This window comes from Scophthalmus maximus, chromosome 20 (assembly GCF_022379125.1).
Source record: "Scophthalmus maximus strain ysfricsl-2021 chromosome 20, ASM2237912v1, whole genome shotgun sequence".
NCBI classification, from domain to species: domain Eukaryota; kingdom Metazoa; phylum Chordata; class Actinopteri; order Pleuronectiformes; family Scophthalmidae; genus Scophthalmus; species Scophthalmus maximus.
This window is the reverse complement of record NC_061534.1, coordinates 7,734,217-7,746,232: the sequence shown is the minus strand read 5'-3', so window position 1 is coordinate 7,746,232 and position 12,016 is coordinate 7,734,217. Positions and strand designations below refer to the sequence as shown.

Genomic DNA, 12,016 nt, shown 5'->3' with positions numbered 1-12,016 from the left:
TGTATATATGTTGTAGTTTCAATCAATTCACTCAAGAAACCTGATAAAAATACTTTTGCTTTATTTGGGTCTTCATTGTACACATGGATCACGTGAAGAGACAAGCTTCTATTCAAAAATCTTATCGATATGTCCGCAGCATATTGAAGTACTGCCGGTATTGCCTAATACAAATGGACATCTCTGAAAAACCCTTACTTTTTTTTGTTCCATATGTGAAATACTTAAACATCAGTAAAACGAAGCAAGTAGGATGAAACCATAATTAAGGGCGGAAACAAAACGACTCAAAGACTCAATTGCCAGTACTTTTAAATATCATTAACTTCCTAATAAAAAAATAAGCATCTATATTTTAACTAAAAATATATTATGTTTTTAAGTATGTACAGAGATAGTGGGAATATTTACATGTTTTTACAAAAAGTTAAGTTGCTTTCTTTTGCTGTTTCAAACAGCTCCGTTCCCACGGAGCGTCGCCGTCTGTCTGCAGTGACTTAAAACTGTTCTAGGTTCAGCTCTTTGACCTGATACTTTTTTTCTGTGGATTTTCTTATTTCCTCCACATTTTGGTTCCATTCCCCTTCACGTGTTGCACATTATAAAGACAATGACTTCAGGTGCTGCGTTATGGCTCAGCCCTGCTCCTGTTCAAGACTATGGATTTTCCATCCGGGACTAATGATTCCTTCTTTTCTTATTAGCAGTTGTTTGAGAAAGATATTTGCCTTAAGCTTTAAAATGTATCTTATCTCAAACCAGCAATTTCCAGTCTAACTGGGATTCAATATGCTCTATTATATTAAGACATTTTTAATATTAATAAAACATAACATTCTCAGCTACTCTGTCAGATGTATTTACAGTAAGAAGGCATCATGAGAAAGCAGCTACAGGCTTTAAATACCTTAACATTCCTACAAAGTAACCATACTCCTCGCAAATATGAAGCAGAACAAAAGGGGATTGGGATGAGAGAAAAAATAGAGCAGCCCTGAGCTCGTCTACTACCTCTGGCTCTCTGCAATCAAGGTAAACAAACTCTCATTTGTAAATGTTAAGTGACTGGAAGGAGTGAACATGAAATGATATATTATCATTTCGGAATAAATGTACAGTAGGTCAATAATAGTATCTATCTACCCATGATCTGAATTTATAAACCTAAAACGAATGACATTAAATGCAATATACAGTATGGTTGAAATTATGGCTCCAAACATGACACACAATCTACAGTGACACAAAATTTGCAGATAAGAATTACTTTCTTACATAATCCATACTTAGTCCTCAAATATCAGGAAACTGGTTCTGGGTGAGGATGACACCAAAGCTGAGATTCAAAATCAACCTTGACTCTTGTCTCATATTTACATTTTTAGAATTCAAAGACGGGTGAGTATTTCTGCCTAAAGTGCAAGCCGACATACATGCACTAGTCATCACTGGCAGTTTATGATGTTTTTCCGATGTCCATCCCTGTTTTGAAGATTTATTTATGTATTTTAATGCTCTTCTGCTTTCTGTCCCCTCAAAATAAGACAATGCTCTTCTTGGTGAGGATTCTCTCCTTGTTCAAGTTTTTCTTTTGAAGAAATACTTTTTGCATTTTTCCCTTGGCGGTGAGGCTGGCTGACTGGCTGACTGACTGACTGACTGACTGACTGTCTGTCTGCGATTCTGAGGGTAATGCTGAAGTCAGTCCGTTGTTAAATGTCCGAGTGCACTACCATCATGTACAAAGCATGATGTCCAGCATTTTCTTTTTTTACCTTCTAACACATGCAGCATGTCTTGGAGCCAGAACCACCACTGGGGTTATTTGCAGTACCTGGTGGACAAAGAGAAAATCAGACAAAAAAAGTCAGTATATTTGCGAATGACGAACATCTTTGGAATAAAGGTTCAGTTCGTGTGCTGATAAACACACAGCTACATTATCGCACACTTTCAAATTTAAAGCCTCTGTGTTGTCTCTCAGGTATGTTGGCACTGGACTCCACCAGATGACACAAGATGCCAGATCATGACAGTAACTTGAGGTAAACAACTTTGCAGCAATTCCTTGTAGTCGTGTGATTATTCCAAAGAATCCCTGCACCTTTTCCGGCTGCCGCCGCCTCTCGAGCAGCCTTCTCCTCCTCTATCACTTTGAGTTTAGCTTCATACTCTTCTTTCCTAGCATTCCACTCCTTCCTGTTGTTGAGGATGCCGTCGAGCATGGGCTGGATTTGTGGGTGGAAGCGAGAGAACTCCTGCACAGAAAAGGGTCAGAGACAACAGAACATTTTGAGAAAATACAAACAAATCAAAGAAAATGGAACAGTTTCGACAAGTGGGTTTGTTCAAACTTTGGTTTTCCAATTAATATACTGTTAGTGACTTTATTTTTTTCAGACCCACTTTGTATTATTTCACAACGAATAGTAAAATTAACCTGCCCAAAAAACACCATCCTAATGAATGATTTTGGCATTTTAAGCGGGAAAAAAAGAAAATTACCTTGTAGACAAACGTGCAGACGAAGTCAATGAAACCACATTGTAGTTTTGGAAGATCAGCTGCCTTGGCCCGGTCCATCATGGGCTGGTTGGGGAGGGGCAAAAACTGTTAGTAGCTCTCAAGAGCACAAAAGACACCAAAGCTGCCATATGAAGGTGATCTGCTGATCACCAAAATATGAATCAACATCTATTTGCTAAGCAAAAGCGCCAGAATTATCTGGTTTCATATTCTCTAATGTGAGGAGTTTTATGTTATTCGAAATAAAAAAAAAAATAAGAATTGAAGGGTGGGTTGGATAAAACAAGACATTTGATGACGTCTCCACGCACCATGAGAAAATGTGATGGATCATTTTTTTAATCAACTAAACACTGAATCAAGAAAATAATTGGCAGATTAAAAGACACAAACAGCCTAAACAGTTATTTACTGATATTAACATGCACATTGTCACACAAATGCACATGATTTTAATTTGTTCACTCACAATGGGTTGTTGTTCCAGTACAGTCCTCTCCAGGTCCCCCTGCTCCCAAAACTCTGCTGCTACCAACAGAGCAACCTGAAAGACACACACACACACACACACACACACACACACACACACACACACACACACACACACACACACACACACACACACACACACACACACACACACACACACACACACACACACACACACACACACACACACACACACACACACGCATCCGGTCACCTTCGGGATGCAGCACAGAGACACTCATTGAGTCACTCAGTTATTTAACGTTGGTGCTTCTCACCTTGCTCTGCACCTCCCAAGGCTTTGTGATGGCGGACAAGTCACATGCGGTCATCATCATGGCCCTGAGATGAAAAAAGACTTGGAGAGTCAGACAAAAGTCGAGGAACAACAATGAGCAATGAACGTGCGTTCGTTCGACTCACATGAGGATCTCTTTCCTGGTTGTTTCTAGAGACATGAAGTCCACCCACTTCTTTTCATCCTCATATGTGTGCGAAAGGTCCACGATCTTCTGAAACATGGTTCTCTTCCTGTAGCAAGGTACACAGAGAGGAACTGTTTCGCTCGAGTGTTGTTGTTTTTGTCGTATAAACATGAAGGCAAAGTGAGGAGATGAACAAGAAGGTAGGGTGGGTAAATAAAGAGACTGTGCTGACTTGAAATAAAGAGCCAGGTCGGTGGCGATGATGGCGATGTCCATGAGATGAATGACATGCTCCACCTGGCGCCTGTGGAGGTTCTGGTAGATGTTCAGTGACTGCGGGTGAGATGAAAGGAGCGAGACGGGCATCAGTCAGAGTTATTGACCAGAGGATGTGAGGATCAGGAGGTTTCACTAATGCAGGAGTTTGGTTATCCTCTATAGTTCGCCTCTTCTTTCTCACCTCGTCAGCCAAGAGGAACTTTCCAAACTCTAGATGGTGTCGCTCCATGATGGAGGAGCCGTGTAGTTTGGCCAGAGGGTTACCAGATCTGTTGGCATCAGAAATCAATGGGATTAAACACGAGATTAACAACAATCACGCCTTAAAATGCATTGACTGATGTTTTCTAAAAACAGTATAATTTTAGACAGTTTAAGTTGAATTTTGTTTTCTACTTAAAAAAAATGAAAAGTTTCCCAACAGCACTTACTTGACTTGGTACAAGTTATTTGTCCCTCTGTGATCAATATCATGCAGGAAGCCTGCAGTTATCATGGCCATTACCTCCAAGTCAGTGTAGTATCGCTTCAGCATTCCCGTCTGAGCACACACGCACACACACACACACACACACACACACACACACACACACACACACAAAGTATTCCAGTAAATAATATATGCAAAACATGGTGCTGCAAAGACTAAATTGCACTTTCTAGGGTTCAAGGCAAATTTAAAAAGTTTCTACTCTAAAAGGAGGTTAAAATAATGCATGTTGAATGATACCGTTAATAGTGTAAACATGGTCTGTCCCACGTTGAAGCCATGACGCCAGTTGTGGTAGGTGATTCGTCTGTAGCCTTTACTGACTGAGTACATGAACCGAACCAGCACCTGAACCGCGGAGTGGAGGAGAACCAAGACATTACGAGGTTTGTTGCACACAGTCCGAAGATAAAACGCTTTTTGTGTGTGTTTGTCGTTTTGTGTCGTCTAGATCACCTCTTGAGGGACCTGGAACTTCTTGACCACTCCGACCTCATAGTACATCTGGATCCCGCACCTCACCAGCTCCATCTCTGTGCAGTTAAAATCCGAGAAGCGGAATTCGTAGATCTCAAACTTCTTAATCAAGGGAGGTAGGTCTTTTTTCTGCGAGGGAAATGAACAAGGAGCAGGGTGGGATAAGCCAGTACACAGCTCCTTCGCAGACAGACAGCTCTGATTAAGTATCTGATTTATTTTAGGTGTCACATTTACCAGGATGCCTAGGAGCTCATCCTCTTCACACTGTGCGGGCTCACAGCCATAGAGCTCTCTGGTGTTCTGGGAGAAACGGGAAAACCATTAAGGTTTCATGCTTGAAGTGACAAATTGGTTAAGTACAATGCTGGAACCATTTCAGGGGCCTGTCGTTGGATCCAAAAATCAGCAGCATACTTTGAATTCTAGTTAAAGTTCAATCAAATCAAAAATACAGTCACAAAAAAACCCAAGAAATAATGTGTGAGTGCTCACTGGGCCTTTTTATAACGGTACAAAGTACTGACCAGGATATTCTGAATCTCATCATCCCGACATTTGACATGATACAGCACCATGTCCTGAGCAATCTCCTTCCGATTCTCGAGCTTGTTCATCTTGTCGTAAGTGTCTGTGTTCAAAACCGACCAGCCCAGGAACTGGGTCAAAGCCTGAGAAACAGCAGAAAATCAGGATTGGATCATTATTTACTGTACGTCTTGTTATCCATCAGGAGAGGACGGCTCTCAGACAAAATACAGACGGTGAACTTGAGTATTTTTCTTGAGCATCACATGAGGAATACAGTAGTAAACAACAGTGTATTCAGTGCACATATTGTGAAAAACTACCAAATAGAATCTAATTTGTATGACATCAGTACAGGAGTGATAACGTTACCTCCATCAGCTGCTCATCCTGCTCATCAAAAGGCTTTCCGTCTTTCCTGTTGTAAAACGTGGCCACGCCTACTATCTCTTCTTTTTTGTTGACAATTGGCAACGAGAGAACGTTTTTTATGGTCCAGCCACTGTTGTCAAGTGGCTCAGTCTGCAACATCGGAAAACAACGAGTGAAAACATGTTCAGATCCCGGGACTGAAATTCATTTCTTGTCCCTTTAACTGTAGGTTCTCTTGCCTGAAACGCGAACGTCTCGTCAGCAGCAGCGTTCATTATGTTACAAATCTATAAGGAGCAGGAAGAGAACGTACCGATCAAGAGGTTAAATGTGCAAACACTTTAAATTTGGTCTGAACTGATTCAACCACTTTTTGTAATGTGTATATAAAGAAAATAACTCACAAAACCGCTCTCAGCCACATAAGTTGGCAGGCCGCTACTCAAGGCCCAGTGATCTGCGGGCGGGCCCCTGTGTGAGAGATTAAATAGACAAGTTAGCAGGTATGTGTGTCCAAGCTGCTATTGGTCAACTGACAGTCTGCTCTGGTTAATTCATTTGTTGTCAATTCCTCATCTTTTTTTAATTAGATTTTTTTTTACTACTGAGTTGTTGGATGTTGTCGTCGTCATATAAATCCATCACCACGCCTGGAATTAATACTCGGCCTGAGCCAAACTTTGAAGCGACCACATATTTACTCACGGTATTACTTTGATGTCTTCTTTTCCATGTAATATATAATCAATCACTTTGTAGAAAATGACCTCCTGGAGAAATAAAATAAAACACAGAGATTTGTAGAAAAAGCAAGAGCAACGTCAAGTATGTTTAGGTATCCTTCAGTGACAGAGTGCTGATAACTACTCAGGCATAAGAAATTCTTTCATTTTGAAATTTGAGAATATATACTTGAAAATTCTAGATTAAAGTCGAACAATATGTCATTCTGCAAACGTTGGTGTGTAAATGAATGCCTCCACAAAATGCCTTGTGTGGATGAATTCATGAAATTGTTCTCCGGAATCAGTTTTGGTCACGACGGAGTTCCTTCTCTTTCAGCTCTGCCTCAGATTTAGTTTGACGCTATTCTTGACATTTTGACTTCATTCTTGAAATGCAAAAGGGAAAAAAAAGAATACTCCTCTTAAGATTAAAAAAAAAAGTACCCTGCCGTCTGGGGTTACAGGGCCAGAGTAAGGTGGCTGCTCCCCCATCAACACTGGCCAGATGTCAAAGAACTCCTGGCAGGAGACAGGAGCAGAGGGAAACGGTCACTGCATGGTAACAAGTGCATGAACACAAAATGTTGGGATATTACTGGCAAAGACACAATCACGGGCCGAGTACCTTTTCCTTCGTCATGTCGAGTAAGCCAACAGAGTAGCGGTCACAGTTGAGGTAGGCTCGGACTGTGTACAAGGCTTTGTGAAACTGTCGCTCGATGTCCGTCAGCTCCTCGAACACCTTGTTGGCAGACCACAGCAGCAGCTAGGAAACATCACAGAGGAATTAATACTCAGCCTGTTCGGTTCACTCACAGATCACAAAGTAGTTGTTTTTTATGTTTCTCTCTTTGTATTCATTGAGTAGAGCGGCGAGTCAACCTCTGCCTGTGACGTCTATGAAGCCATGTGCAGCTCAGTGTGCTGTACCTGTCCTTTACGCGTCTCGCAGCTGTGCAGGTAAATCAGATGGTAGATCTTCAAGTTCAACGTGGCAATTTTCAGATACTTTAAAAAAAGCTAAATGGACGAACGAGAGAGGAAAAAAGCAATTTAGAGGCGTGATATGACACAACAAATATTCTGAGTTAGTGCTAATGACACAGTATCAGATGAAGTGATAGATGAGGAGGATTTAATTTGACGCCCTGCAGACAGATCAAAATATATGACTATAACCCCAAAAATCATTTTGCATCAGTCAGTCATTTTTCTTGTAGCAGATAAATAATGTGATTGGAGAAAGAGGAGCTAAATGACTCTGTGATTAGTTAACAGTTGAACTTTATGACAGAATTGAAGCACATGAAAAGTGTTATGATTTATAATTTGAAGAAGTCTTTTCTCCAACAAACCAGGTTTCTTTCATGATCTGTATCCTCATAATAGACTCATTTATTGGCTAAGCATCTGAAAAAGAATACAAGTGGATTTGCTCTTGTATAATCAAGTGAATGACTTTAAAACAATCAAGACTGTTTAAAAACGCCATTAACCTGCTGTGGGTCCAAGTCCCATTATTGACCTGTCTTCACCTCAGGCTTATTTCTACTGTAAATTTTTATTCCTGAGTGGGATCACCAGACGTGATTGGATTAATGACTTGAGAATATTGAACACACCTCGTAAACACTTTCATAATCTTCCAGTCGGCTCAAAGGGAATTCCCTTCCAGCTGTAGTGTGACACCCTGAAAGTGTCTCTTACAGTTCTCATCAAAATGTGTTATGTAACTAATGTGAGCCACAATCAAAATCTGACTGTCACTTGACAGAAACCATGGTTTGTGTTGAAGAAACTAGGATTTTATCTCGACAGCGGACTGTGTGAGCTCTGTGCTCAGCGTCATATGTGTTTAGGACTCACGTCTTCGTCGTCGGCAGTGAAATGTGGCCCCGTGGTCTTGTTCAGGGCCATGATCACTGCCACCATGTCTTTACCGTTGAGGATGGGCGTCGCCAGAATGTTCCTGGTCTGATACTCTGTGAGGTCATCGACGAATGAGCTGAAGAACTGGTTCTAAGAGAGAGAAAATATGATGTTTTCAGTACTTATAGGGAAGCATATTTGCAAACACACAACATTTGATGGTACATTGCAATTTTTGTTCAGTGTTGTTACTGTAAAAACCCATTTCTCATCTAAGTGTTTGACAAGTTTATTTTGAAAAATAAGTTTATAATTTTTTTTCCGGCATAGTAAATATTTGATGTCGTCTGTCTGAACATTAGTTGTTGTAATGTACTGTACATTAGGCTTTGGAACTTATTAGAAGTAATGATACCAAATCTCCAATCATTGATACATTTTATTAATCGTCCTCAGATCAATATCCTAATCAGTGTCTCTTTTTTGAAATGCAATGTTTAGGTACTGTTGGTGGTTTTTGGCCCTATGCAATATAGACCAAAACAAGTCTTTGTAAAAACATGAAACCACTACAATGAACACAGTAAAACGTACTTATTATTAATAATTATTTGCCTTGTAAGATATTTTCCCTGCAAGACTCACAGCTTTTGACATGAGCAAATTGTCCCACAATCATAGTCAGCCGTCTGTTTCGCAGAGCTCAGCTGTATTTGTTTGAATTGGGTACAATAGGTATTTAGTAGGATATCTCATGTGAAATGTCTGCTCCATTAATATCCTGTTATAAAGGTGCAGCGTAACGTGGTCACACTGTGCAAAGTGAACTAGTTTTGATCTGTTTTAGTTTCCTGCTGACTGCTGACTAAATGCCAGAGGCGTCTAATCCACAGCTAGAGCAGAGGCTGATGGGATCTGGAAATAAAAGGATTATGTCTGAAAGGGGGATTTACACCTTCACTTGGTCAAGTATAGATACGTGTTACCATCTCTCCTTTTAGTTGTCTACCACCAGCAGGGACTGGTCAATGTAAGAAAAACATTACACTTCATGAAAACACACATTTACTAAGGATATGTCATTGACCGATTAAAAAACTCATATTAACATATTTGTTCCATTTTCTATAAAAATCCAAATGAAGGCTACCAAAACTGCTGTACACCCTGTGTTTTCTGTGAGCACTACCCAAAAATCTTTCTACACTGCGTGTAACGTTGAACACAACCCCACAAACATGATCTGTATCAGACGATGGATGTTGATTGGTTGAGCAGCAGTTTTCCAACAGCCAAAAGGTTAGGAGTTGTTCACTCACAATCGTTGCCCCCTTGTCCATCTTTTGTCATTGTCTCACTACTGTTTCACATGTTCCACATTCCTGAAGAAACTCTGTAGTTATCCTGAGTTTTGATTGTCTTTCGAACTTCATCGAGGGCGATTCAAAAGATATTGTGAATTCGCTCTTAAATTTAGATAAAAGAAAAGATTCCCCGTCACTTTGCTGCACAACTCTAACTGATATTTCTCACATAAAGTGGCTCTGAATGCAGTTTCTACTTGCCTCCATACCCTGAAAAAGTTGAAATGGTTTCCCCACTTATAAAATAATACTTCAACTGGTAACACACAAATAAACCAAGTTTGTGCAACTTAGATTTTACAAGTTAAGAAGTTGACAAGTTTGAAAAAAACTTAATTCATTCCTGTGCCAACAATTGAAGGTCATTTTTTAAGTTGGTAAGCAATTTTCTTCACAGCTTCAGAGGACTGCAAGGGGCAAACTGACTGAACCACATCTAATTATAAGAATAAGGTGAAAATCGTTACAATGAACTGTAAAAAGTGGCCTGCTGTTGAAGAAATGAAGTTCTAATTGTTAAGGAGATGAACAAATTCCAGTTAAAGCCACGATGTGTAGGACCTGGAAGTTGAAGGCTGTGGCATCACCCGGTGGTCGTATCATGAACTACACCCGTGACAACTCTGCCACTTTACCTCTCGCACATCTTTCACGTTGACAGTCTTCTTGGTCTGGGCCACGTGGCCGACTATTCCCATGTCCAGTGGATAGACGATCTCGGAGTCCGGAGGCACCACGCAGTCGTCCAGCTCTGCCGTCGCGCTGACGTTGAAGAGCCGCGTGGCGAGCTCGCCGATGCCGTTCCGCTGCCGGTACATGAACAAGCTGCAGCGGTCGGCGTGGATGAGCATGCTGATTCTCTTCAGGATCTTGAAGACCACCTTTTCCACGTTAATGCTCTCCTGCATGTCTTTGATCAGGTCGTACATTATTTGGCTTTCCTCAACCTGGAACAAAAGATGACAAATTACATTTGAGATTTTGGTGTCAGCAAAGAAGACTATGGCCTTCATAATAAATCGAGCAGTTTACCAGAGGTCGTGCTGGTTATTGACAGGTTTATTTAGGTAAGTCAGATATCCTCTACAGCACCTTCTCCTTTCTGCATCAGAGACAAGTAGAGAAATAATGTCATTTACCTGACTGAGCTCCTGGAGCTGGCTGAAGTCGATCTGTTTCTCCGGCAGACCCGACGCCTTCGATATGGAGGCAGGACTCATCTTTTTGGCAAAGTACTGTTTTGCAAACGCAGGATTCCCGTTGAGGAACTTTTCCACGTCTTCCTTTTGCACACCCATGGCTCCTTCTTCCCCCTCTTCTCCCAAACGCCCCTGCCTTGTCCCTCCTCAGCTCAGTCCAACGCTGCTCTAAATGAGCTGCATCCAGGGATAAACGAAGCAACAAAAAAAATACTCGCAGCGGCTTGTTCACCCCGTTTATCCCCTAAAGAGAAGAAGGAAAACAGATCTTACCCATGGATTAAATAGAAAACGGGGAAACGGAAGTCGGCACATTCAAATGCAGTTAAAAAAAAAAAATCCCCCCCCGTGATGAGCGTACTGAGAGAGGCAGAGCCCTGCGGAGGAGGCAGAGGGCTGAATCCAAACAATCCTTGTGTCATCAGCAGATAGTGCTGAAGGTTAGCAGGGATCTTGTCAGCTGATCATCTAGTAACGATGATCAGCTGACAAGTGTTTCAGTGCACACTTCACTACCTTTTTAACAGCACAGATCAAAGTCTGACACGTTACCAGCAAAATGTTTATTTACTGAGACACACTGTTGGTTACGTTTAAAGTGAAATACATGCTGCGATGTACTGCATGTGGAAATGATGTAAGCATATTATGAAATAGCTTATATGATTAAAATATGATTACCAACGGCAACACGCTCAACCTGTCTTTCGTTTTGCACCAACAAAAATACCACTGTAGGTCTCTGTAACAAGTTTCAAGGCTTCTCCAAACTTTAGATGATAAACTGTGATTGTGTTGTTTGTCTGTATTTGTGCAAACATGTCTGATGAGTTTAACCCTCACTTCGTTATAAAATATCTACAGAACAGTGTACGACATAATGCACACATCCATGCATGTTCTTCTTTATCATATTCCCAAACAATTTTCCACATTTTCCATTTTTAATGTGTCATCTAAGAGATACAGAGTCTCTGTCACAGATGCAGGCCACAGACACAAGCTCTTTAAGTCCTTATTAAACAAGGCCTCCTCCTGGCATAAGCCCTATTTAGTTAGGACACTGGCTGATTATCTCAGCACCCCAACTCTCCCTCTTCCTCTACACTACATGCAGTCTTTTAATACGGTCTACCTGTCCCGACTCTGTGAGTTCCCACAGCAGTCGGCCTAGTGACAACCACAGAGTTAGATTTAGGAGACGAGGGAGTGACTGCCATTGATTTTATGAGAAGACTGAGGGAGTTTAGTACCCAGCAAGAAGCTGGGTACT

General features: G+C 41.0%; 1 protein-coding gene across 1 annotated transcript; it reads right to left on the bottom strand.

Moving 5' to 3' along the window:
- Positions 1 to 58: 58 nt before the first annotated feature.
- pde6b (phosphodiesterase 6B, cGMP-specific, rod, beta) lies at positions 59 to 11,117 on the bottom strand. The gene is made up of 23 exons (XM_035607212.2): positions 10,684 to 11,117; positions 10,180 to 10,491; positions 8,178 to 8,330; positions 7,242 to 7,331; positions 6,937 to 7,077; positions 6,756 to 6,830; positions 6,292 to 6,356; positions 5,991 to 6,057; positions 5,826 to 5,873; positions 5,587 to 5,736; positions 5,214 to 5,357; positions 4,924 to 4,989; positions 4,666 to 4,815; positions 4,450 to 4,557; positions 4,151 to 4,260; positions 3,901 to 3,988; positions 3,673 to 3,773; positions 3,439 to 3,546; positions 3,294 to 3,357; positions 2,996 to 3,070; positions 2,506 to 2,589; positions 2,105 to 2,258; positions 59 to 1,834 (listed from the first exon to the last, which is right to left on the bottom strand). Exons 1-23 carry the CDS (start codon positions 10,840 to 10,842, stop codon positions 1,779 to 1,781), a joined length of 2,568 nt encoding a protein of 855 aa, XP_035463105.1. The 5' UTR covers positions 10,843 to 11,117; the 3' UTR covers positions 59 to 1,778.
- Positions 11,118 to 12,016: the final 899 nt, after the last annotated feature.